Raw genomic sequence first — 26,447 nt, forward strand, 5'->3', positions numbered from 1 at the left:
GTCAATACTAAATTAATAGATTTCCTTTACATGTGTTCTAATAGGCTGGAGTTGGAAGATGTGGAGATGAAGCACAATTCTGCCATCAAGCAGCTAATGAGGGAGTTCAACACGCAGATGGCTCTGAAGGAGAGGGAGCTGGATACAGCAGTGAAGGAGGCCATTGGTGAGGCGGGAGGAAATTATCCTCCATTCATCAAATTGAACTGACAAAACTTACAGCTGTGTTGTAAAGGACACAAGTGACTGAGAATATTATCTCTTGTTGTGGTGAAATCATCTCAGTAACTACAGTCTACCTCTGCTTTAGGCAACCAAGCCTTAAAATGGAAAAATCAAAGTGACTATGTCTGACTTTCATGTACAACAGTAGGGTGGAATAAGTACATGGAAACATGGTACAGTTTTTAATCTCGACACTGGGCAGAACAAAATTAAGGGATCATTACATTTGGAAACAGTGCGTCTGAATTGCCATGTTTCCTCGTTTCCTCTATGGTTAAATCGTGTTACGTTCCAGATGGGATGTGACTGAGCGGTTTGGAATATGAATTTGGTTAGTTTTTTATGTGCTAACTCTGGCTTCGCTCCCTTTCCTCTACACAGCGAAGGCCCAGGCTGTCGAGGCAGAGCTCATCACCAGCCATCGCGACGAAGCCAGTCAGCTGAGGAAGGTGATTACGAAGAAGGAGGATGATTTGCACAGAACTGTTCAGAAATATGAGGAGGTTTTACAGGTACTCTGAAAAGATGAAGCTCAAAAACATGTTTTCCTAAAACAAGAAGGAAATTAACCCCACCCATCATTTGGAAGCTGTCATTGCACTAGCTGGCAGCTACCCCACCACCACCATCACCCCTCCACCACCAGTCTAAACCATTCATTTCCAACATTTTCATCAGACATGCCCCCCAGCCCCGTTCAGATGAACTCAGGTATCCCTACATTTACACCAACCATCATTTTCCAAATGTGCTTATTTTAAATCAGCTTCTGATTGATTTTAAAGCGGAAATAGACCTTTTGTTTTTTGCTTTAACATATCGTTATGAAGTATGAATAATGACGCCACCTTGGCTTCTTACAAGCCTCTCTTCAACTATGCAGTTCTGTCTGCCACGGGGTACAATCTCTCAGGAAAATGAAGGCTCGATTTCCTGCACAAAGGAAGTATGTCAGCCATTGCGCAGCCAAAACAGGATGAGGATAGCGCCTTTTTTTTACTCCGCAAGCAACTATCGGTAGTTATCCCCATTTACCAGGCAGTATCAATGTGAGTTCTTTGTAAGTACTGTGGCAACAGTGGAACAACCGAGGTAACTTTAGAAACTCTACCCGGCAACAGCAAAAGCTTTTTATTTATAAACTATTTCATCTGTTTATCCATGACCTTTTTCTAATTATTCATCTGTTATTCATTACATTTTTACTAACTGTTTCTACTTCTTGGCTCGCTTGCTAACTCAGCTGACTAAATATTATGACACTTTTTTTTTTTTTTTTTTAATCAAATCATAAATTCTTAACGATGTGTCTGAGGTCCTCTGGCAGCTCCCTGTTTGAGTGAAGCACTGGTCTAGAAAAACCTTGACTTGATCATCAATAAACGCTTGCTGAATGATATATATTTGGAAAGTGGTCAAATGATTACTTAAGAACAGTCAGCGTCTGGTCGTAAAGTTTCTCCCCTAGTGTCTCCGAGCATAATTATGAGTGGGAGGTCTTCAATAAATAAAGGCAGCTCTTTGACTGAGTGATCAGACCGACATACTTGGGTTGTGATGCTGAGATGAAACATAGGAAATGACTCAGCCTTTGTTATTTTTTTTTCTTTTTCAGAATCGAGAGGAGGAGATGGGACAAAGAGTGTGGCAGGTTCAGAAGGAACTGGAGGAGTTGCAAGCAAAGAGCCATGATGCTGCTGAGGTACAAACATGTCTGTCCTCCTGTGTATAGTCACCAGGTCAAACATCTGTGGTTGGTGTCACAACAGGTTGATGTATTGGGCACATTTTTCCGTTTGCACAGATGTAGAAAAACATACCTGCAGCTATTAAAGTCTGTGAAATATAAGGCTGGTGGTGTAGATTAAATTTATATAGTGATTCTGTTGAAATCATCAGCCATTGTGAGGTCACGTCACAATGGCTGTATGAAGTCATTATTTTCAGCTCTCTCTCCTCCTCAGGGAAAAGGCTGTCTGATGGAAGCATTACTAGTTTTGAATGACAGCCCAATCCAGACACATATTTGTGTCCATACCGCGAGGCCCTTTCGGATACATTTATTATTTGAGAGTTCACATCCAAGTTAAAAATTTAGCAGTATTCGGTTATCTTTCCTTTGTCTTGCTTCGTAATTGAAGGATTCCGTCTAAGAGCTCAGGGACAATTTGCTCACATACTTCGCTCTGATCAGTGTCTCGCTCCAGCCGTGTGGCTGCTCTCCAAAGTGCGCCGGATGCTGTGAAGCTCGTCTGAATCACTCAGGAATGTTCCCCTTGGAAAACAGAGATTGTGAGGCAGCAGCAAGCCTCAATCCCTGTTCTCAATTATCATCATACGACGTGATTTTGGACCTCAGATTTATACTGCAGCAATACTCAGAGGCAAGACTCGCATACTGGAGAGGGGCCAGAAAGGACAAAAGTACTCCAGGGAGACATTTTACCCAGGTGTTGAGGTGCCATTAGACCCTTCTTCTACCTTTTGCGCTGTGTCCAGATGCATACAAACACAAAGAGTTACGTTGCTCTCTCTGCTGCATTTTTCCCTGGTGAGGTAATAACTTTATGGGTGGATTGTATGGGTTCATGCTCAGGGAGGCCTTTCCTTACAATGGGCCTCACAAACCATTCTTCATTTAGACAGTGGGTCAGTGTGTCTCTCCGTAGAGACAGCAAACCAACACTCTTGGAGAAGTACAGCTCCAGTTTAGACCGTCTGTGCTGACTTTACTGGGCATGAACTTGTCCTTTTAATTTTACTGTCCAGTTAAAGACTAAGGCAGGTATTATTCTTCTTTGTCTTGTCAAAAAACACAACTTAAGACCAAAACTAACAGTGGGTTAGTCCATCTCAGCTCTTTTAGACTTCTTCCACCTGTATGTGGCTCAACAATGGGTCACTATATCGTTATTGTCAAATAGTTTCCAACAACTGGGCACTGTAGTTTTTAGAAAACATTACCAAAACAGGACTAAATTGCCTATTTGTTGGGAACTATTTTCAGCAGTGGATTAATGCAGATTTGTTGCTCTAGCACAGGGGTCGCCAACCTTTACTATCAAAATATATCTGTCTGGAGCTGAAAACATATTTGAGCCTTACAATGAAGGTGCTGTAACTGAATTAGCCTGTCAACATTAGCAATAGGTCTAAATGAGCATTCGTTAATATGTTTTAACACAAAGTGGCTACTCTGCAGTGGGCTATTTATTAGGTACTAGGGCCGTAACGGTACATGTATTTGTGTCGAACCGTTCGGTACGCGACTTTCGGTTCGGCACGACCCTGTACCGAATTATTGGGCGCAGGATATTATTTTATTTTATTTTGTTTTATTTTAATTCCGTTTTTGCGAGCCGAACCATTTAAAATATCTAGTTCCCCGACGGACATAATTGAGTGACGGACCGAATCCGACCGTAAATCTCTGCTTTCACTTTGTGCAGCGCATTCTCGCATTTTGACAACATGGCAAGTGAGCCTGACGAACCTGAAGACCCACCCGCAAACCTTAAGTCCTCCGTTTGGGAACACTTTTGTTTCAGGGTAAAATACGAAGATGGTAATAAACAAGTTGACAAGACAAAAGCAGTGTGCCGACACTGCAGAACAGCGGTCGGGTATGTGCTTGGAAACACGTCTAACATGCTAACGCATCTAAAGCGACACCACCCGAGTTTGAACGTTAACCGGCACGACTAGAAAGAGCAATCTGGTGCAAGCTACGATATCGTCGTCGTTTAAAAAGAAAGAGCGTTTCCCTGACCATCGCACTAAAGAAATAACCAACGCCATTGGAGTTGAGTAAAATTGTTTAAGCTGCACTTTAGATATAAGCATGTTTTGTTTATTGCACGTTAACAAAGTGGGAAAGCTAAGTAAGTTCCTAGTAAAACTGAATCTGAGCAGGCTTTAAAGCTGACCAGCTGCACTATACTTTTTATTTTAATTGAGTAAAACTGTTAAAGCAGAAATGTATATTTATATTTTTCATTCAAAAAATGTGTTAAAAAAACAGCAGGATTTTATTTTTCACTTTTATATTTCTATTTTCATTCAAACAATGTGAAAAAGCAGGATTTTATATATATTTGTTTCATTCAAAAATTGTGTAAAAGAGTTAACTGCTGTGGTGGTATGTTTTGATAAGGTTACCAATAAGTAGAAGATATTTAGTAGTTGTCTATTTTTTCATTACTGTACCGAAAAAAAAACAAACCATGACTTGTGTACCGAGGTATGTACCGAACCGTGATTTTTGTGTACTGTTACACCCCTATTAGGTACTTTAACTTTGCAGCTCTGGCAACGTAAACAAATCTGTCCATGCATTATTAAATCGCCTCTGAGACTTTTCCCTTTTTTAGATTTGGAATCCATTGCTAGCCTAGCTAGAGTCAAGACTAGCCACTGCCAAATGTGAGTAAGGGTTTTTACAAAATTTAGATGAAAATGTGCAAGGCTGTAGACATATGATGCACATTTTTAGTTGACAAAACACTTATACATATCTTTAATTTGGTGTATGGGCTAGAGTAAAAATCGGTTTATGCCTAGAGTAATGATAAATGAGAATTCAAATGTTAACAAAAGAATTATTCATTCATCATTTTTTGTCAAAGCCACAGGGAGCTACTGGAGAGGGGCTAATGAGCTGTGTGTAGCTTACCCTTATTCAAGAAAGTAATGCGTTTGTTGGGTTGGCTCAAGATAAACTACAATGCCCATGTTCATTGTAATAAAGGAACATGTCACCCTGTGCAACAGAGTGGCTCACTGATGTGTTTTTTATATTTTATGGAGCTCTGTGGCACACAGGAATGAGCTTTATTGGCTTCATTAGGCTTTGGATGCATAATACTTGTTAGTAGGATCAACTTATTGTTTTTGGTCTTTTAATGGGATTTAGAGAAACACTTTTGGTGCACCAGTACCAAAAACTATTGTAATGTTATGCTTTGAAATGTTAAGTAGTGTTGCATAATAATTTTGATTGAAAAAGTCTTTTTTTAATGGCAAATGGGCATTTCTGGTCTAGTAACACAGATTTTCCAGCTGTGTAACTGGTTGAAAACTGTGCATTTACTATTGTTTTGTCTGTGACTCCTTATATTTTTCTGTATATGGTCCACAATTTTTAAAAAAGTTTGGCCACCTTTGCCCTTGACTGTGTTTTTATTCTATTGTTAAATTTTGTATCTTCCCCTTTTCTCTTCTTTATTTGGGCACAGATGAGCACAGAAGAACTACAGGTAAGTTTGCTGGCTCCAGTATCACTGGTTTTACTGTTTCAGAGATCCATATCATTCACCATTCATACCACTGTAAAACAGTTGATTATCAAGAAAACATGCATCATTAATAGGCACACTATTCTTGTGCAGTTCTTACTGACATTGATGTTTTGTCCTTCTCCTCCTCAGGCTCAGCTTGCTGAGAAGACGTCTCTGCTAAGCGAGGCTCGGCTGAAGGAGCAGGGCTTTGTTGAGAGAGTGAGTGTTGGGCCCCATGTGTGCACTTCACGGGGACAAGTGAACAGCAAATCCCACGCAGCATATTCCCATGTTTCTGTGGCCTGCAGCAAGAGCAGCTACTGCTCTCCTGCTGCACCGACTTAATTACAAAGCACATCTGTTTACATTTGGTTTAACCCTATAAACAATCACAGCAACGCCTCCCACAGTTTTTCTCACACACATCGTCATTCTCACAAACATCCCCGGAGGACGATCTACAGAATGCTGTGCTTGTGTCCCATGCAACAATTAAGCTAATGCATAGAATTAACCCACTGGGGTCAAATGGCTTTTTTTAAGTTATTAATCTGTACATGCATGTGTGTTTCTCCATGGTAGATTCACTCGCTTGAGGACAAGATTAAATGTTTCCACCGAACCACTGTTGTAACTCATCTCGGGAGCACGTACAAAGGTAATGTTGACGCCATGAATCACTTAGTTCTGCTTCTTGAGCCAGGTTCCTTTTTAGATCGGCACAACAGAGATGCAACTCAAAATGATGAAACACAGTGCAATATCATGGAAAACACATACACAGCACACACGACATACACCTGTAGTATAAAGCTACAGCCACACTAATAAGTTTTTGTTTTGAAATGCATAACTATTGCTACATGTACGCCAATATGAAGCCAACATGGAAGTGCCAGAAACTGTAGTTCTTTTAATGGCCGCTTAAAACTGTCTCCAGAGGTCAATCCACATAGATCCCCGTGTTGAAATGCCCAACTTTAAAGCAGGAATGAATGTGTTAACAGGCCGGAGCAACCAAAAAAACAATTTTGGTGCCACGCTGCTTTGAGTGACAGGCTGTGACAGGCTGTCTGCCGATAGTGTCATCTGCCTCTCAGTCAGATCCACCCCTCGCTCCACCACAGCTCAAGTCTCTTATCCAAATATGGTCACATCTGGCTCCAAAAAACCAAGGTGGTGACAGCCTCAGTGCCAAACTCAAGGGGCTCCAAAACGGGGATCCACAAACCAATGGGTGGTGTTACAGAGGTTATGTCCATCATATGTACAGTCTATGTTTCACGCCTAGCGTCCACACTAACCCGGCGCTTTGGAACCCTCTAAAATTGAGCCCTTTAAAAACGCTGGTGACCCTGTTTCACTTTCAAAACTTGAACTTGAACTTTTTGCAGTATTTGTTTTGCGATGACTCCCAATCTGTTTTCTACCACCTTATACTCATGTGTCACTTTCAGTAACAGTTCCAAGTTGTTGTCAGTCCAAGCAAAGAAATCTCTGGTCTTACTTTTCGCCATCTCCGCAGTATGCGCTGTTACTGAGCAACCAACCATAGAGTAGACAATCTGCTTCCTGTACATGGGCACGCTCACGCTCAATGAGTCTGTGGTCATGTGACATGCTTTTTAAAGGCATGTTAATACGGGCCGAGGTTGTTTCTGAAATGGTGTTTAAACGTTGATCGTTTGGTTTTAAAATGCTGTTTTAAAATGAAAATGTGTTAGTGTGGATATAGCCTAAGAGACATACTTAACTTTTATTTTATTGTCATAAGGATTTAGAACACAGAACATATGATTATATTTCATATTAACATGTAAATTTTCTAGTTGTTGTAGCCGAGCTGCTCTGTAGGATCTCAGAGTTGGTGCTTTGTACACACTACCAGTAGTCTTCCTAATCTGCCAGCCCCCACATCGCTTTGTGGATCAGAGATGGGACAAAAGATGCATACCCTGAGAAGTATGTGGGTGTGTGGCCTGGTTTAAATGTGCTGTTGAGGACATTTTAGCCATCTAAGCGTGATTTTAGGCGTACTGGTTAAGTTGAGAGCTGTGGTTATAATTAAGGTTTGAGTTAAGAGTTAGGGTTAGACATACAACCACTGTGGTTAAGGTTAGGGTTAACCTCTGGGTGCTGACTGTAAGTCACTGCAGTATCCCAAAGTATACCATAAACTGAGCGTGGTGTGTGTGTGAGAGATATGGGGGAGATTGAGTGAATTCTACCCTCCTCTTAGAGCTTCCCTGCTGGTGTAATAAAGAGAATCTGCTGTCAGAAGGGGGGCGGTGAAGAAGCCATCCTTGGATTTAATGGGTTTTGCAGATTTTGTTCTTAACGTTTCCCACACAGGACCCTGCAAGCACACAGACTTTTACTCCTCAAATCCTCTACTTCCAATACACATACTATATCCAACCTAATACCCACTCTATCCTGCATGTATTTAGGATTGTACTTATTAGCGAAAGCGTCTTCAACTCATTATGAATCTGTTGAGCCTACGTAAATCACAGAGCTGTGGTTTCAGGTTGAATCAGAGGGCTGCTTTTATGTGGGGTGGGACGGTAGGCTCTGCAGGGGCAACATGGGGTCAGGAGGACAAAGGCTATGGGATTTACTGGTGACCCATTACTTCACACAAGAGATCAAAGAGTTGTTTGCACCTCTGTATCACCTTTTCTGGTCCTCTAATCACACAGTCTCTCTCAGCACATGCGGGGACTTTTAGCGTCACCTGAATGATTATTCCAGATAAGCAGGGAGCAAGTGGGTGTTGTTCCATATTAAAAACCTGATGGGGGACATTTCAGAGGAAGAAGCAGTAGTCTAAGTGTTGCCAGCCCTGTCCATGCTGTAGCACAGTTTCCCATTCATTGTTTTTTTAGAGGGATAATGGCGTTATAGCTTTGGGCGTAGAAGTAAAACGTACATTGTTTGACTCGTGTGGTATTAATGTGCTCATGCTGGGCCTCGCCATTATTTCCTGTGCTTATAGTTGTGCTTTGTATATGGTTGCTAACACAAACATGATGCTCTGGGTTGTTGTTGGGTCAGAATTCAGTCAGAGTTTTTGACAGTGACGGGCATTGTTGTGTGCAAGTCTTACTATAAAACTAGACAAGAAAATTTGTAACGTCTTACAAATTAGTAAAGTTTTATTTATTTATTTTACTGTATTAAAATAGAAAGTCTCTTTTACGAGAGAAACCTGGCTACAATGGCAGCAGAGCGTACTTAACACAAAACATTCACATATCTCACAGTAATAGGACCTGAGAGGCAATGAGTGAGAGCGAAGCTTGAATCTCTAGAACAATCAATTCTTCATTAAATATTTAAAATTATTACGGCTGATTAGGGGTGTAAGAAAATATCGAAACACTTGGGTATTTTCGTGACATCGATTCTCAAAAACGCTATTGATTTTTTATTGTTTAGGGTTTTTTTTTATTTTCTTAATTTGTTTACGTAAAGAATCCTGCACGCACTTTTACTTTATTGATTTTTACTGATGATGTAAGCAGATGTTAATTCCTTTGCACAAAAAGTAGTGCTCTAATGTTGGAGGTTACAGTGACCGTGATAAATACAAATGCAGACCCTACTGATCTGAATACATGAAAAAGAAAACCTTAATTTTGAACATGGTGATCTGTTCTTTATACTGTATGAGTTGTTCTAAAATTAGATTAAAAGAAAAATGCAATATATTGTATATTGAATTGTAACCCCAGTGTCATGATACGTATGGTAATGTCAGACTGTTGCCGATACGCAGCCCTACAGTTGACTTTTAAAGTCTTCCATATGCGCTATAGTGTGACTGATCAGGTCTCAGATGATTAAATGGCTGTTTTTGCTTGTTTTCACAGATCCTGGATACAACAGCAGCGAAGCTACTGAGATGGAGTACCTGAGGAAGGTGTTGTTTGAATACATGATGGGACGGGAAACAAAAGTATGCTTTCATTTTTTTTTACAGTGTTAGAAATGTTGTGTTTATGTGCTTACATTTTCTGGTTTTTGGGTGGTTGACACTGAAAACACCAGGAACAGCAAGGAAAGTAAATCCAAGGGTCTCTATTTTAATTCCTCAAGCTCATAACAACAAACGCAGAGCATTACTGTAGGTCGCAGACAGTGCAAGTGTCTGCTGCTAGGGGTGTAAATCACAAGATTCTTCACAACAGATATAATATTGATTCTCTGGACGATCCAATATGTGCTGATATCACAAAGTCTACCCCAATACTATTTGGATTAGATTCAATTCAGCGGCCTGTGATCGACACAAGACAGTATCAGTAAATATCCTCATGGTCTATTTCTTGGCTGCTTACCGTTATCTGCCTGGTGCTAGACCACTGGCATTGTTTGAAAGTTTAAGACAGAGTTGTGCTTGGATAGAAATGGTGACATAGATGTGCCATGGGAATTTAGAAAAAGATGGCTTATCTTAAAGATGAAAATATGTATGAATGTTTTCGCTCTGCATCACTAATATCAGATCGCTGTTTATGTAATCAGTATATAGATCCAGATCAATGTATCATTACGCCCCTACCTGTCGCTGATTGCAGGGTGTGGTAATTAATAAATACATGTTTAGCCAGTCACATAACTGTTCACATACTAGCTTTGAAACAGCTGTGCCAATCACAGTGATCCATGACGACAATATCTTTACAAATGTAGAGATGCTTCTTTGGGAAATCATTTGATTGTCTGGATGTTGCAGAGTGACAGAATAAAACATGATCTGCAGATTTTTATTTTAAGTTGGAAAGGAGACCATGTAAAGCCACTGCAGTGAAATAATAAGTAATGATTTCAGTGAGTCAGACCATCCCATTTGTTTGGCGAGACACCCGTTGACCTCTGACCACACAAAACGTGAGACCATTTAGGACGCTATATAAAAGTCATGTTGCGTCCAGCCTTCTTGGGTTCAAATTAACAGTGATCACCCTAATTAACAGTGCTGTTGACATGGTCCTAAAGTCAGCGGGATTTTCCCAGCTCTTCAGCAAACAGTTAGTCTTTATGGCAACATGGCAGACCTCCCCGGCGCGGAGGATGTCCCCCAGGCTGCCTGCTAGCGCATACATCTCGCATGACGCAGACTTGCCATTTAAAGACATGCTGGCCTTGTTTAGTGCGAGTTGAGCGGTTAGGTTTCCTACACAGCAGCACTGTTTCTGATTATCCCATGTGTTTACGGGGAAATGCATGCACCCTGGCAGATAGGCCTGGAGTTGTTTTTTTTTTTTTTTTGTCTTGTTGGACTTTAATTGACAGAGAACAAGCTCGATTTGTTTGGATCATGGTGTTAAAGGTGGGGTTAGTGCGTCTGGTGTTCATGAAAGAGATATGGAGAATTTGTACTAGAAACACAGGTCTTCTTAAAAAGCTTTTTGTCAAGTGTTTTCATTTATTTGCTCCTCATCCACAGACGATGGCCAAAGTGATTACTTCCATGCTCAAGTTTCCTCCGGACCAAGCGCAAAAGGTTTTGGACAAAGAAGACTCAAAAGCGATTGTAAGCATCTTCACCTGCTGAGGATCCTTTCAGCTCATTCCCAAAAGTCACCTCAGTCCTCTTGCAGTTAAAACATATTCATCATTACTGATTGCACAGTTGAATTAATTTCATATCTGTCTCTCCACAGCCTTGGTTACGATGAGCGTGTGAATGATTCAGGTATTAATGGATGAAAATCTGCTGCTGCTGCTGCTGCTGCTGAAGGGAACGACTGCCATGGATTTGATCAAGCCCTTCTCTCTGCATCTCGTGTTATGTTATGTGTGTGAATGTTTGTGTGAGCGCACACTGGGACATAAGTGTGGTGTGTGTGTGTGCGCGCGCGTGTGGTGCCGTATGCGTGAATATATCTAAAGGTATGAGGGATATAAGAGAATATGCCAGAAACACAAATCTTCCATAAATCTAGTTTTACCCTGAAATTAAGTTTTGTTAATTTATATGTTTTAGATGAGGTGAAATTGTTTCCCTTTTATTTTAGATTGTGTCTATACAGATTGGCTTGTGCAATAAATGATATCATTATCACGTGTTTGACGCTGACAGGTCAGTTGATTTGTTAGGTTTCTGTGTTGTGCTGTCGTCTGAATCACTTCCTGTGTAAAACTGTAAACGACCCTTTAACTGTGCACTCGCACCACGTTAAGATATACTGGCCTCTGGACCTTGTTTGTTTAACAGCTTTTCTATGCTTTATATTTTGTCACTACACTGACATAGAGACACATAAATAAACACAAAAAAAACACAAAAACTGTAAATTGTATTATGATAATTAAGACTGTACTATAGGGCACTATATGACTTGCTATACATTTTCAAACTAACAAAATAAATCCTATTTACAGAACACCTTTTGTCACTCATTTATTCTTGTTATCATACAGTATTGTCTGTGTTCAATTCAATTGCTTATCTCATTACCTGGTTTTACATTGTTCAGGCTGCAGAACAGAGGATAAAGCATGATAACATCCTGTTGAAATAGACACGTGGGATGAAGACATCACGACAAATCTAGGTTTTAAAGATCCTGTCTGGTCACATCTTCAGCGAGGGTGACCTTTGTTTGACCTTTCCTTCACAACAGAAATGCAGTTTTACATATATATGATTCACATGCATGTATTAGACCATGGAAACCTGTATTTAATAGGGATCAGAATAAACTATTAGTCAAGTCCAGTGGTGGAGTGTAACTGAGTACAGTAACTAAAGCACAGTACTTAAGTATAAATGTGAGTTACTCTTACGTGAGTACTTTAATGCCATGTCACTTTCTACCTCTATTTCACTACACTTAAGAGGGAAATACTGTACTTTTTTTACTCCACTACAATTATTTGATTACTTTACAAATCAAGATTTTTGCACGAAACCATGTGAAAATATACAAATGCTGCTGAAATGATCAGTTGATTGATTGGAGAATAAATGGCAGCCATTTTTTAAAGCAAAAACATTTCATGGTTCCACCTCCTCAAATGTGACGACTTGCTGCTTTTCCTTTTAATTACTGTATTTTTGCTTTAGTAAATGGGTTTAAAATTTTCTGCACTGAGTACATTTGCCATCACCTCCTAAATAAAATTTCCCTTTTGTACTACGATACAAGATAGCTCTTAGGATTACCATGACCTGGATGACTGTAGATCTTCACTACCGTGTTACATATTTTTACTTAAATGACATTTTTAGTGCAGGACTTTTACTTGTAACATATTGTATAGAGTGGTATTAGGACTTAAATAAAGGATCTGAGTTCTTCCTCCACCACTATTAAGTATTAAAAAATACAAGGAAATTGACTCTGGTTCTCTGTCGCTTTCACTGTACATACTGTATAATTAAATAAATACTGTATTATTAAAAGTAACCACTAAAAATTCTCTCCAGAAATGTATGAAGACTCATAGAAATAATAATATGTGTCTCATGTGACTTTTACTCCAAAAAAATGTGAAAATATTCCAAAATTTCATTAATGATCTATCAGAATCGATTAATATGTAAATATAAGTGAGTTGCATTTTGAGACTGTAAAACGTTAGATGGCAGCAGTGCGCCCTCATCCCACAGTTTAGGTGAGCGGAGCCCCCAAAGCCCACGGGTGAAATGTGATGCTTTGCGCCTCAAAAACCATCCGCGTCTCTCCATGACCGTGTTACCAGTGTCAGCCCACTAGGATGAAAACGCACGTTCCGCTTTCACCTTTCAGATTAAAACCCCAGACTTGCAGCAGCACTTCAATCACCAGCGATGCTTTTATTTTGAGTGAACCCCTTTATATTTCCGGTCTTATCTGATTTACTTGACACAAGTGACCGCATTTATCTCCACGACAGGGAGCCTGCGAGCAACAACTTTCTCAGATTGACACAGAATGGAGAGAAGCTGACGCACCGTTATTTACCGGACCGTTAACTTTCTTCCTCAAGCTTTTCCTCATGCCATTACAGCCTACATGCTGCGCTAGACGAGGACAAAACAACTGAAAGATAGTTTTGTAACACTTTGACAACTCAAGAGCTGACAATTCCTCCTTATTGTTTTTTTCTTTCTTCTACTTTTTGGACACTTTAACTGCGTTATTACGCACGATGCGCAAAGGGATGGCTCCTCTTCAGAGACACAAAACGGGAGTACAGAATGTTTTTTATGTCTATCTCTCTATTTCAGTGGCTTATTCTTACAATATAGACTTAGAACATCCTTTGGTGTTCCGCGGACCAAATTCTAGTTTTTTTGGTTACTCAGTGCTGGAGCACTATCATGACAACACACGCTGGTGAGTCCCATGTTTTACTGTTCCTGGTAATGCTGTTATTTTCTGTCAGTGATGCAATGAATTTGTACTTTTGAAACAAAGGCTGAAGTGTTTTTAGAGTTCAGGCTGCATCCACATCCAATTAATACATGTAATAATGCGTAATATTCCTCATGAACAGCCATTTCTGCTTCTACTGTAACTTGTAACTCCTGCTTGAAAAATATATATATTGTAATTTTATTGTTTCAGTAGCACAGATTAGAGATACTGTAAGGTGTTTGTCCCATCCTCTCCCCTCTCCTCGTGTCTGCAGGGTAATAGTAGGGGCACCAAAGGCAAACTCGACCTACAGTAGCTCTGTGCACTCTCCTGGAGCTGTATATAAGTGTCGAGTTCACAGCAACCCAGAGCGCCGCTGCACAGAGATGGATCTGGGAAGAGGTCAGTCACCACTGCCTGCAGCATAAATACAAGAGCACACAATGACATCAACTCTAACTGCAGCCTCAGGGCAATGCATGCACTCACACACGCAGCATCTCACAGAAAAGTTCACTCTCTGGTGCTACAGTCCACACACATGCTGAGCTTCCCTGCAGCTTTTCCTTGTCCACTCTTTGCCTAAACTCCCCCAAGCATCTGTTTTGTTTTATCAGAATAATGCAGCCTTATACTGCTCCTAACAGTGCCACAGTTGTTCTTTTAGTCCTGAACCTGCTATATGGAGAGACATGCAAAAAAACAAGAGGATCCAGTGTGCAGAGGTCTATAAATATTTTTGATAAATATGATTTATGCTTCTGCTAATATTTTCCAAGCACGTGAGCCAAAAAGTTGAGCTTCAACCCCCTCGGCCCTGGTTCTGTTCTTGTGGTCAAAAAAGCCAGGGTGCAGGCATGGCTTTAATATTAACCCCGTGCTCAGTCAATGTGTCACCCAAAAAAAAAACCATCATTATCAGAGCGAGCGTGTGCTGCTCGGTGCTCAGTGAGCCACATGGACCAGAGGAGCTGAACTCTGACGGGCCTCTGGGAGCACAAAACACACTGACATAGAGAAGCACTCACAGTTACATGCCATTGTGCTGAATCAACTGCCTGCAGGGAGAAAGAGAATAAAACTTGGAGGAAAGAGGGGGATCAAAATGCAAGAGAAGATTTGGACTCTTAAAAAGTGAAGCTGTAGAGGTGCCACAGATCTTTGTCTTTTTATTGGCTTTATTCTCCTTGTTCTGCACATTTATGTTTATTTTACTTTAAGTGGATTTTTGTTCTTAATCGTCTTCCTGATTTATGTATCATAAAGAAGGTCCAGTATTCAAAGTCAATAATGTTAACAACATTATAAAGCAGTGTATATTGTACAGTAAGTTATTTGGATTTTGAAATTTGATGACATATCATCAGGCAGCTGTGGCACAGGAGGTAGAGTGGTTATCTGGCAGTGGAAAGGTTGGTGGTTCGATCCTTAAATGGCCCCTGCTGTCCAAGTGTCCTTTCACAATATACTGCACCCCAAATTGCTGTGTGATGTTTATCTGCTGAGCAGGTGGCACCTTGTATGGTCATTGGCCATCAATGTATGGATGTGTGTTTGAACGGGTCAATTGTACTTGTGTTGTAAAGTGCTTTGAGTGGTTGCTAAGAATAGAAAATCGCTATATAAATGCAGTCAGTTTACCATTTGGGGTTGAGGTCATTGCAAGGCTTTTTTTATTGCTTACTAATGTTGAATATATCGATTCAAATGGCTTTATTATAAAAATAATCCATAGCTGCAGCCCTCACGGGATCCTAAAAATGTCTGTGTATGTTATGTGTTAAAAATGGAACATATATCAATATTATCAGACTTGTTTAAAGGTCACATATTGTGCTTATTTTTAGGTTAGTGCTTCTATTTTGGGTTTCTACTTGAACATGTTTACATGCTTTAATGTTCAAAAATCATATCATTTTTCACATACTGGCCCCCTAAACATACCTGTATTGACCCTCTCTCTGAGACACTCCGTTTTACCGCCTGTCTCTTTAAGCCCCCCTCTCAAAAAAGCCTATTCTGCTCTGATTGGTCAGGGTTCCTGGATCTTTGATATCTGCACTTTTGGTGTCTCTGCACCATCATTGCAGCTGGGGGAATGACGGTAACGGCTCTGTAGTGGCAGTTTCTATGTGGCAACAGCTTGGGTTCCTGTTTACTTCCTGTCAGCTGCTGTCGTTCACCTAGACTGCAAAACATTTCAAGAAATATATCAAGAAATACAAAGGGACCAATTTAGAATGTTTATGTTTCAAGTTTGAAGTGGACTTCATAGTTAAGTTGTGACATCACAACCTCACAGAAATCCTGGCGGCTTGTTTAAAATCACAGTTTCTGAACACGACCATGTACCTTCTCTGTGGGTTGAATGTTTTGGAACTTTCACAGTATTTAAATAGCACCTTTACCTGCTTTATATTAAAATAGACACAGAAATCTGACTCATTGCAATATGGGACCTTTAACACTCAGATATCGATATTGATATTGACCTCAAAAATCGGGTGTTAAATATCATATCAGATTTTTTTGTAAGTTAAAGTGACTTACAGTATTTGCCTCTACTGGATGCACAGCCTTTTTTAATCTTTCATATACATATTTTAAACTGTCAACTGTATAAACATTTCTTGCGCATTCAGCAGAAATAAAGACTAAAACTCAAAAGTCAAAAAGCTGACAGTGTCTAACAAGCAACAGTTCTTGCTCCAAGACATCCTGATGACTCAATGTCTGCAAACTGCTCTCATTGTCTTTCAGGAAACAAGCCAAGAGAGTCGTGTGGGAAGACGTGTCAAGGGGACAGGGACGATGAGTGGATGGGGGTCAGCCTGGCCCGCCAGGACAGAGCCAACGGCAAAATACTGGTGAGTTCAGGGACGCAGCGCCGCAGTCGCCCCACCAAATTGTTTAATGCGAAACATGTACACTCATAAAAAACAGACCTGATTATGCCGACATCATTGCTACAAATGTCTTACCATGAACCGCACTGTGAAACCACAGCTGGTCTCAACATTACAGTAAAAAGGCCCGTCCTTCTCCTCTGTGTGACCGTGCTCACGAGCTCTGACTCAAGCAAAAACTGAACTTTTGCAAACTCAAAGCTCACACAACTGAAGTGAGACAGCTTTGGAAACTGCTGTGTGGTTACATAATACTGTGAAACATTTACCTCGTGTTTGGAGCTGGACGAGCCAGTGGAACAGGGTTTGTCAAAAGTTGATTGTTGTTTATAAAAAAATAGGAGAGGGCTTTAGAGAAACCAGAAGACTAACTAGTGGTGCTAATCACAGAGGTGCTTGGCTGGGTGTTTGCACAGAGATCATAGGGCAGCTGGCAGAGTTTGTTTAGGCTTCAGCCCCTCTGTGGTGGTCCCGTCCAAGGGCAGCCTTTCATTACACGTTAACCCCCGTCTCCTGCGGAGGGTAGCAAGGAAACCAGCAGCCTTCCAGGACAGTTTGAAGCCGACTGCTGGACCGAGCAGCTCTTGAAACACTCATGACAGGTGTGTGTATGAATACCTGTCGCTGATTGACCTGCTCCTCTGGGAGTCAAGCAGATTATAAGAATTCCTTCTCAAAAAGGCGTCCAGATAACTGCCTGGTCTTTTAAACATCTATTCCTTTCAATATGTTTGTCTTTGGTCCATTTTTTATACCTCAGTGGAATGTTTTGGCTTGATTTTCAAACCATGACCCAAAATTTGAAGAGTTCTTGGAGTTGTCAGTCTTGGGAACTTGTACAACAACAGGCTTTTATCCGCAGCACACTCCAGAGAGGGATATGATAAAAGCAAGGTGGTGACGCTCCAGAGCCACGTGTTGCTGTGCCTCTCTTTTTTTTTATCTCATCTGAATGGACTCACGTTTCTGTGCAACAGGAGCGGCTGCTTGGCAGATGTGTACAGTGGTGATTTCATCTGCGCTTTCAGTGAAGGCCTTGTTTGTGACCAGCGAGCCCTTAAAACTGAACAGAAACATGACAACAACAGCGCAGACTCCAAGCCTTCTCTGCTGCGTCGACAGAACTTGTCAGCTGCTGCGAGAGCTGCTTTCGCTGTGTTTATGTCAGCTGATTGATCTTTTTTTTATTTTTTATAAAGAATCTGCTTCTACTCAAGGGGGAGAGTTCATGCTGGTATTGCTACTACTGTTGTCCAATGGCATCCTTTGAAACACAAGCGTTTCTCAACACAGCTTCCAGACAGTCATCTGATGCTCTGTGTGTGCCCACAATCTGCCAAGCTCTTATATTCATTTAGATTGGCTGTGTATGTGTGTGTGTGCGTGCTGGGGGGGCGTGCAGGGGGAGTTAAACAGCGTGAGGGGAAATGAAGTGAACTTTGTCTGCACAGAGGCGTCCAGATCTGTCCCCAGAGCCACAGGAGCTCCACCACCATCCCCCCAGGGTACTAAATTATTACCACATTTACACATTTATGCGGCGAGATTTGTGCAGAGTTTGAAATCGAGCCTATATTATCCTGTTTGCATATCGATCTGTGGAATGTTTTATTTTGGAAAACACAGCAGCAAAATATTGTTTTGAGAATTACTCGCTGTCTTTTTTAGAAACGAACCCCCTGTTTCAACAGCAGCATAATAAAGTGGGAGTTTGTTCTCTGTCTTTTGATCCACTTTTTTTTTTTTTTGCTGTATGAACTTTTGGCCCCTCCAGCTGCCTCTAAGGGCCGGAGTAGTCGTTTTGAAATTAAAACTTTTAAAAACATGATGTGAAGATTTTCTTGCTGCACATTAAATGCTGCTTAGGAAATACAGATCTCACGCCACAGCTGAGATATTCACACCACAGACCATGGCTGTTATGGTCGATGGTTATGGCTGGGCTTTAAGTCCCCCTCTCATCGACGCTCATTTGACGGCCGCAGAGACGCACTGACTCCAGCCCAGTGAGGAAGGGGCTTAAACAATCAGCACGGTGGAGGAACCGCCTGCCTGCACTCTAAAGTGTTTGTGTTTACAGTATGAACGTGTGTCTGAATTTATTTTTCTGCCTTTTTCCCACAGGCCTGCGCTCACCGCTGGAAAAATGTCTACTACGACTCGGAGCATATCCTTCCACATGGGTACTGCTCCATCATTCCTCCCACTCTGCAGGGCAGGACGAAGCCACTCATCCCTTGTTATGAAGGTACAGTGGGGGCACAAATTTAATAAGGATTTTCCATCATCATAACTCATATTAACTTCTCACGTAAGCCAGACACTAGGAAAGATCAAACACATTGCTGGGGGTGAGAAATCTTACTGGCTCAGTCCAGACTGGCTCCCAACCCTTTTGCCTCATAACCAATTAAAATCAAGCAAAGACCCAGGTTATGGCCTCAGTGTGGACGTGAGCTGTGAGCAGTTAAAGTGTAATGCTTCTTCTCACATTGATTTTTAAAGGCCTGAAGATTTATTTCATATGAAAATAGAAGAAATTCAAGAAAAGCTCTGTTTATGTTCTTCTGTGGTTCATTTTATCATGGCACGTGATCTCTGCCGCCAACACCATCATCTGCTTCTGGCCTCTGATTGGTGTTCTGGCGCTGAGGACTAGTAGTGTGATCTCTCTTCCTCAGTCCAACACAAGTACTTTGGCAGGAGCCAGCTCCTACGACTGAAAACTTTGTTAAGCCAATATGAGTCTTTGTCCAGTGGTGATGGAGAGTTAGTATTCCCTGTGCACTTTTGCGCAAATGAAAAGTGTTTTCACAAAGATCCGATCATGGCACAGATTTTGGCTTTTCCAGAAATCAGGTGATTTTATGAAAGATTTGCTCGCAAAGTAGAGAGATCCGATTTTGTTATGGCTGTGGTAAATCAAATCCATTTGTGCTGCAGGTTGTGTTGGTTTGCGCGCCCTTAACAACACTAAAAATCAATTTCCATTTAAAAAGTAATGTTCTGAATAACATTTGAAGCTGACTCATGCAAATGTGCTCTTCATATGTTTTGATATGTGACTCAGAGCTATTTATCAAAGCCTGTTTTACACCTTAATTGTGCTCCCAGGTCAGGATTTCACTTCCTTCCGCAACTCTCTTTGCCAGCACTTGTGCAGAAGCCAGACAGACTTTGCATGGGACTGTATTTCTAGTGCATTTTGCGCAGATCCAAGCTCAATATTTTTGTAACATGAGAGCACTGTGCCCCCCCCTCTCCAATGAGAGGTCTTCTTGTTGAATGTGGTGTTGTACCCCTTCTCCCAGTCTGCTTTCTGGCCCCAGACTCCTCGTGGATGGGACTGGGACTTTGACTAGCTCCATATGGAATGCAGGAAAAACTCCAGTAAACGCTGGCTCAAGCACACAGTGAAATAATTTGTGGTTTGTTTTTTCTTACAGACTATAAGCAGAAATATGGGGAAGAGCACGGCTCGTGCCAAGCCGGGATAGCGGGAGTTTTTACGGAGGTCAGTAACAGTGCTTGTTCATCTTCTTAATCCATGTAATACTCTCTTGTAGTCTCACACAGACATATTTGTTTGGTGCCATCCAGACTCTGTCGTCTGGACACTCATGGAGCCGATTCACTGTTTGTTAAAACTGAGCAGTCTAATCACGTCTTCAAATGATTTACATTCTTTTCATGTTACATAATAATAGAGGCTATTAGTTATCTTTCCCGCTGCCTCTGTTTTCTCATAAGGTGACAGATATTCTCAGTTGACTTCCGTTATCACACGTCTTGTGTTTCAAAGAACCATTTCCTCCTCACTCTTTGTTGACTCTGACTCTCTGGTAGATAGTTAGCCGAGACCTTATACATGGGGCTGAGGGTTTTTTTTCCCCAAAGTTGCTTAAGATGTCAAATGATGTGGAAAATTCTGCAGTCAAATACACTGTACATGAGTATTTGTATCAAAGCAGCCAGCGCTCTGCTGACTAACAGCTGATAACTGTTAGCTTATGTTTCCATAGGAAGATACTGGAGGAAAGGCTGCCGCGGCCTCACTTGACCTGGTGTGGCTCCACAGATAAAACGTTTAAGAAAATACACATTTCCTTTTCTCTATAGCATAGATGCACAGCTGTTTTTGTACGAACATATGGCATCCTCCTAGCTGCACAATACCTTTTTGTGTATCTTACAAATGTCTTTGGAAAGGTGAAAGTGCTGCAGTGAGCAGAACAGGTCAAATAGATTTAACATATCAATGCCTTAGAGCAAAAAATATAGTATGACAGGAAAAATGTGCATATGAGGACTAAATTTCAATTTGAAAAATGTATATTTTACCAGTGTAGACATTTTGTTTTCTGTGCATTAGCACCATAATTCTTTCCTGATGTTGCCCGTGAGGAACATGTTCAGTGAGGGTCCTTTTCCAAGTCTCGAGTTACAGTTACGCTCAATTTGGGACATACAGTAAAGTACAGTGGACTGTAAGTGACTTAAAAATGTGTCCTCAGAGCACAGCTGTGCCCGCAGGGTGAAACTGGGGAGAAGGAATCTGATGAAAATGTCATGTAATTTGAGCAGTTTTTTCATGGTAGACTCAAGAGTACAGAGCATTCACCCACATGGCTTTGCTTTAAAAATCCTTTCACAGATACTTAAATGAAATCCTTTGACGTGTGTGTTTCAAGAGCCTGTGAAAGTGTTGTTCACTGCTCACTGCTGCACTAACAGGAGTGTCTGACGTCATGTTTTAGGGATTAACTGCATGAGGAGCTCGTACGTGGAGCCTTGTCAGTTTTCACTGTATGAGATGTTTTGGTCCACATCATGTGAAAGCTGTAAAAAAAACACCGGAGATAAGATTTTTGGCTTCAGGAAATAAGAGATTCAGATAACACAATGCAGCTACTGTTTAAAACCGAAGTGAAACTCATCAAGCCCACTTTTTTCGCAGACTGAGGACGTCAGTGTTGATCTGTTAAAGCGTTTGAACGAGCCCCCCTTTGGAAGAATGTGAGGAATTCAAAGAAAGGATGTCCAACTGTTAAACCTTATCCTCGCCTGAACCATGGCGCCCAGATGTTTGACACCGCAGCACAGGGGATATACAGTTTATTGCATAGTGAGGTCTTGACAGTGTCGCTCAGTTTGTGTGAGCTCTCTGGGTTGACGAGATGCCGCTTTGACTAAAATCACTAATTAAAATCAGGACTTTTAGAGCAGTTGAAACATTGCTGTGCTCTGGTCCCTCTAATAGCTGTGGAGCATCACAACAGAGAACAACTCATTTTACAGCTGTCAGGTTGCTTGTGCTCTGAATTCCTTATCACATCAAAGGGGGCAGCTTCAGCTGGCATGCCGTCTGGCTTTGTGGTTAAGAGCAGATAGCACAAACCAGTCTGTGGCCGCTGGTTAACCAGACGTTCACCCAACAGCCCCCCTCCCCGTCTTCAGCAGGCTATAGCGGTGCAGATAAAAAGGTGAATCACAGTCATTTGAGTGAATGTGGTTTTCATTTACAGGAGCTGGTGGTGATGGGGGCGCCGGGGTCATACTACTGGACCGGGACGATTAAGGTTTACAACCTGACTTCTGACTCATTCTACAGCCCGAACAAAGAAGACATTGACTCCCACAGATACAGCTACCTTGGTGAGAGCCTGCTTATGAGGATGATTGTGTTAAAGGAACAGTGTGTAGGATTTAAGGGAGGATTTAGTAGCAGCTAGCCGCGGACTTCAGATTGCAACCAGCTGAAATTTCTCCTGGTCTGAACTCCTTCGGTGTTCTTTGTTAGAGAAGTTTTTACCAGGAGCCAAATTATTTACAAAGGTCTCTTGCTCTCCAAAACAAATGGATGCAATGATTTAAATCAACAAAGACAAGCAGTTTCACGTTACAAATCAGTGTTTCTGGACTTATCTAGACCTAGTATTTGGTTTGTTCATTCTGGGCTACTGTAGAAACATGATTGGATGGAGTAACATGGCAATCTCTGTGGACGAGGACTTGCTCCCTATGCAGATATAAACAGCTCATTCTCAGGCAATGAAAACACAGCAATCCTTATTTTCAGGTGATTATACACTTAATAGAATATACTTATTATATTATATTCCATTTCTGCCAATATATCTCCCTAAATCCTACACACTGGACCTTTAAATGTTAAAATTATGAGAAAAAACCCCACTGTAACTGATTACTTCCTGTGTCTCCAGGCTATGCTGTGACTGCTGGACACTTCTCCTCTCCTAATGTGATAGACATAGCTGCAGGGGCGCCTCAGCACAGCGGCAGTGGAAAAGTGGGGACTTCTTCTCTTGTCTTATTTCCAGCTGTTGAGCTGAAGTCCTCTTTGTGTTGCTCGCTACAGTGACCTGTTTTTCTCCCACACAGGTTTACATTTTCAAAATCGACGGTGTGTCTTTGGTGAAGAGTTTTCAAGCCTCAGGGAAAATGGTATGAACACGGATGTGGTCTTGTCCTGGTTTTAATCATCATGCAGCACATATTTTGCATCGAGGCTATTGTTACACCATACAACCATATGTTATTTAGCCTAACCTGCCTCAGGGATCATATAGTTACGTTGCAGACATGCTACTCTGATTGCTTTGTTGTCAGAACCGCACTGGTTATGTCTGCCTTAAGTGTTTAGACAGCAACAGCGCTTTAAAGAAGGAACACACTTGCCAGAAGCAAAGCCAGGGAGGTAGCTAATGCTCTCCATTCAGAGTAAATAAAAGGAAGTCAGGGTGGGTTTAAGACATAAGTTGTGTAAATATTCCTTTAGTGTTGGTGTAGATATATTAAAGGGGTGGTAAATCCAGTCAGAGCGTGAATCGTATGTCAATGGTATGATCTGAAGAAGAAGTGTCTGTGATCTGACCCATTGCTCTGTGGCTCGGCTTGGTTCCAGATGGGCTCTTACTTTGGCTCCTCATTATGTGCAGTTGATCTGAACCAGGACGGCCTGTCGGACCTGCTGGTGGGGGCACCCATGCATAGCCAGCTCCGGGATGAGGGCCAGGTGTCTGTGTACCTCAGTAAGGGCAATGTGAGTGGGATCTGTGGGTCAGTGGGAACATGACACCATAACTTGGAGATTTATTGTTTACTATATCCACTCTTTGTCTTTGAACGTTTCTATACTGCTATTATTGTCTGCAGTGTTTGTAGCCTTGCTCATGTTTGATTTCTTTCTGACCATGTTTGTTATGATAGTAGAATAAAACGGCTCGGCTGTGAAATGATTATACCGACAAAGACCAAAGCTTCTGTTTGTACATTCTGTATTTATGAGTTATTCCAAGGAAGGTGACTGTCTGTTTGGTTGTTAAATTATGTGGATAGAAAGCCAACTAACTGCAGTCTGGGCCAGAGAATGTTATCTGACAGCAATAACTTCAGTGCAGCAGGACCTGTCTTTGTTCTCCTGCCAGGTCAGTATATAAACTGCTATCTTGCCTGCTTCTGTTTTCAGGGGGTGATGGAGGAGCACGCTGTTTTGAATGGTGACAATGCTTTCAATGCACACTTTGGAGAATGTATCGCTGCAATTGGAGACATTGATGACGATGGATATCAAGGTCAGAACAAAGGATCATAAGAACACATTAGCAACTGCCTGCTGGACTTCATAAACATGTTTTACAGTGTAACCACAAACTAGCTCGTGCAGGACCTTTTGACTGTATCACATTTTGTAGGATTTAGGGTCATCTATTGCCAGAAATGGAATATAATATTCATAACAATGTTTTCCTTAGTTTCTAATTACCTGAAACTAAAAAATACTGTGTATTTAATACTTAAGAAAGGGCTGCTTATATCTACATACAGAGTGGATCCTCTTTAATCATGTTGTTTCTACAGTAGCCCAGAACAGACTAACCAAACTCTGGCTATAGGGCCATTTGCGTTTTTGTGTTGGCCACTGTCGTTCTATACGCTTGACATGTGAGAAGTTTCTATTGGTTGCAACTGCAACCTCAATGCTGGATGCCTCTAAATCCTACACACTAGACCTTTAAATTAATGGCCAACTAATTTGATAATTGATTAATGAGTTTTAGTCATTTTTTAAAGAACAAACTCAACATTTTTATATTTTATTTTAGTGTCTTAAGTGTGAATATGTTTTCGTTTCTTCACTCCTCTGTGACAGTAAACTTAATATCTTTAGGGTGTGGACAAAACAAGACATTTGAGAACATCATCTTGGGCTTTGGGAAACACTGATTGATATTTTTACCATTTTCTGACATTCTATAGACCAAACGACCAATTGATTAATCAAAAAAACTATAATCAACAGATTAATTGACAATGAAAGTAAAAGTTTGTTGCAGCCCTACTCAGCTGTCACTTTAGATGTTCTAGCATTGCATTGTTCTGAGCACGTTTAGGACATCCACATTGTCTTTTATATTTTATTATGTAGTTATAATATTTTATTATGTTGTTATAATATTATAATTCTTTATACATACATACTTTTTTTATCTATCTAATAAAATATTCCATATGTTTTAAAAGAGACAGTATGGAAGTGTAATGCATTCACTTCAGAAAAAAAGAGACTTTAATGCATTTATTTTTCTGGAAGTGAATTCATTATGCTTCCGTAAGACGTTACACTCCTAGTGTTTAAACATTTTGTATTTTGCCAATCCAAAAAAATAGTGGTACCTAACCTGTGGGTCGGGATTCCTTCAGCAGGTCACAACATAAAGGTCATGAGATGATTAATGAGGTAGGGAAGAAGAGGCAAATTTCTGCTACAAATTTCACTCTCACTTTTATCTTTGATTTTCTTTGAAATTTGCATAGTTTTGCCTCTTTGAGTATTTGCAGTTATTCAGTAACAGAACCTGAGAAGTTTAGAGGTGAGGGAACTGCTCACAGGCATCTGAAACCCATGACAAGGGGTCACAAGTAGGCATCGCTTTCCTTGAGGGGGTCAAAAGCCAAAAAGGTTTGGAAGCACTCATATACAGGACCACACTGGAGCTTTAACATGTTTTAGTGTTGTTTAGTGGAAGTGACACTTTTTACAACCATGCCACAAGTTTGAAGATATTTTCAACCATGCGGAATTTGCTGCAACTTAAAACCTGCTCAGAACAGGTTCACCACACAGCGTAACCACATGATTTTTTTGTTATTGTTGAAGTCTAATTATTGTTGTAATGTGACACCTTAAGAGGAGAGAGTCTTCTAAAAGATATCCTTTGAATCAGTTTCTGCAATACAAACAAAAAAACAGATCATGTTCATTTCCTCTTGTGTCTCAGATGCCAGAGAATCCTTGAATGCACCAAGAGACGGTCTTTAAATCAAAATCTGGTATTGTCTTTTAACCACTAAAGTATCTCTGGGCACAGAAATTGTTTGCAAGACTGGAGCCACTGGTGAGAGGTCAGAACTCAAATGGGGGTCGTGCTTTTATATGTAATGGTCCTGCATTTCTCTAAGAATCTATAATCCAGGCAACGGCAACCACTTTTCAATAATATACAGTCTTATTCGTGTGACACTGTCCTGTAGTCATGCAACAAAGCTATTTCCTCTGTCATCTGGCGAGTAATAAAGTCACGTAGTTTATATCCTCCACATCAGCCCACAAGCAAATGTTGGCTGGTTGAGACTCTCAGTAGGTGCAACAAAACCCGTCATTT

General features: G+C 40.9%; 2 protein-coding genes across 4 annotated transcripts in view; both read left to right on the forward strand.

Moving 5' to 3' along the window:
* Positions 1 to 11,896, forward strand: part of golga4 (golgin A4) — a 30,211-nt gene extending 18,315 nt beyond the window's left edge. For 2 of the 3 annotated variants that reach the window (XM_033612917.2, XM_033612919.2), the window contains 9 exons: positions 45 to 166; positions 607 to 737; positions 1,841 to 1,927; positions 5,460 to 5,480; positions 5,652 to 5,720; positions 6,084 to 6,159; positions 9,377 to 9,462; positions 10,957 to 11,043; positions 11,174 to 11,896. In XM_033612917.2, the coding sequence (XP_033468808.2) occupies positions 45 to 166; positions 607 to 737; positions 1,841 to 1,927; positions 5,460 to 5,480; positions 5,652 to 5,720; positions 6,084 to 6,159; positions 9,377 to 9,462; positions 10,957 to 11,043; positions 11,174 to 11,188 (694 nt within the window). In that variant the 3' untranslated portion in view covers positions 11,189 to 11,896. The remainder of the gene's footprint in view (positions 1 to 44; positions 167 to 606; positions 738 to 1,840; positions 1,928 to 5,459; positions 5,481 to 5,651; positions 5,721 to 6,083; positions 6,160 to 9,376; positions 9,463 to 10,956; positions 11,044 to 11,173) is intronic. The other variant, XM_033612918.2, reaches the window with a different exon arrangement.
* A 1,495-nt stretch (positions 11,897 to 13,391) lies between these two features.
* Positions 13,392 to 26,447, forward strand: part of itga9 (integrin, alpha 9) — a 64,902-nt gene continuing 51,846 nt past the window's right edge. The window contains exons 1-10 of the mRNA XM_033613566.2: positions 13,392 to 13,834; positions 14,130 to 14,257; positions 16,616 to 16,722; positions 18,886 to 19,009; positions 20,208 to 20,275; positions 22,287 to 22,416; positions 22,986 to 23,071; positions 23,164 to 23,226; positions 23,687 to 23,824; positions 24,251 to 24,356. Coding sequence (XP_033469457.2) covers positions 13,647 to 13,834; positions 14,130 to 14,257; positions 16,616 to 16,722; positions 18,886 to 19,009; positions 20,208 to 20,275; positions 22,287 to 22,416; positions 22,986 to 23,071; positions 23,164 to 23,226; positions 23,687 to 23,824; positions 24,251 to 24,356 — 1,138 coding nt within the window. The 5' untranslated portion in view covers positions 13,392 to 13,646. The remainder of the gene's footprint in view (positions 13,835 to 14,129; positions 14,258 to 16,615; positions 16,723 to 18,885; positions 19,010 to 20,207; positions 20,276 to 22,286; positions 22,417 to 22,985; positions 23,072 to 23,163; positions 23,227 to 23,686; positions 23,825 to 24,250; positions 24,357 to 26,447) is intronic.

This window comes from Epinephelus lanceolatus, chromosome 17 (assembly GCF_041903045.1).
Source record: "Epinephelus lanceolatus isolate andai-2023 chromosome 17, ASM4190304v1, whole genome shotgun sequence".
NCBI lineage: Eukaryota > Metazoa > Chordata > Actinopteri > Perciformes > Serranidae > Epinephelus > Epinephelus lanceolatus.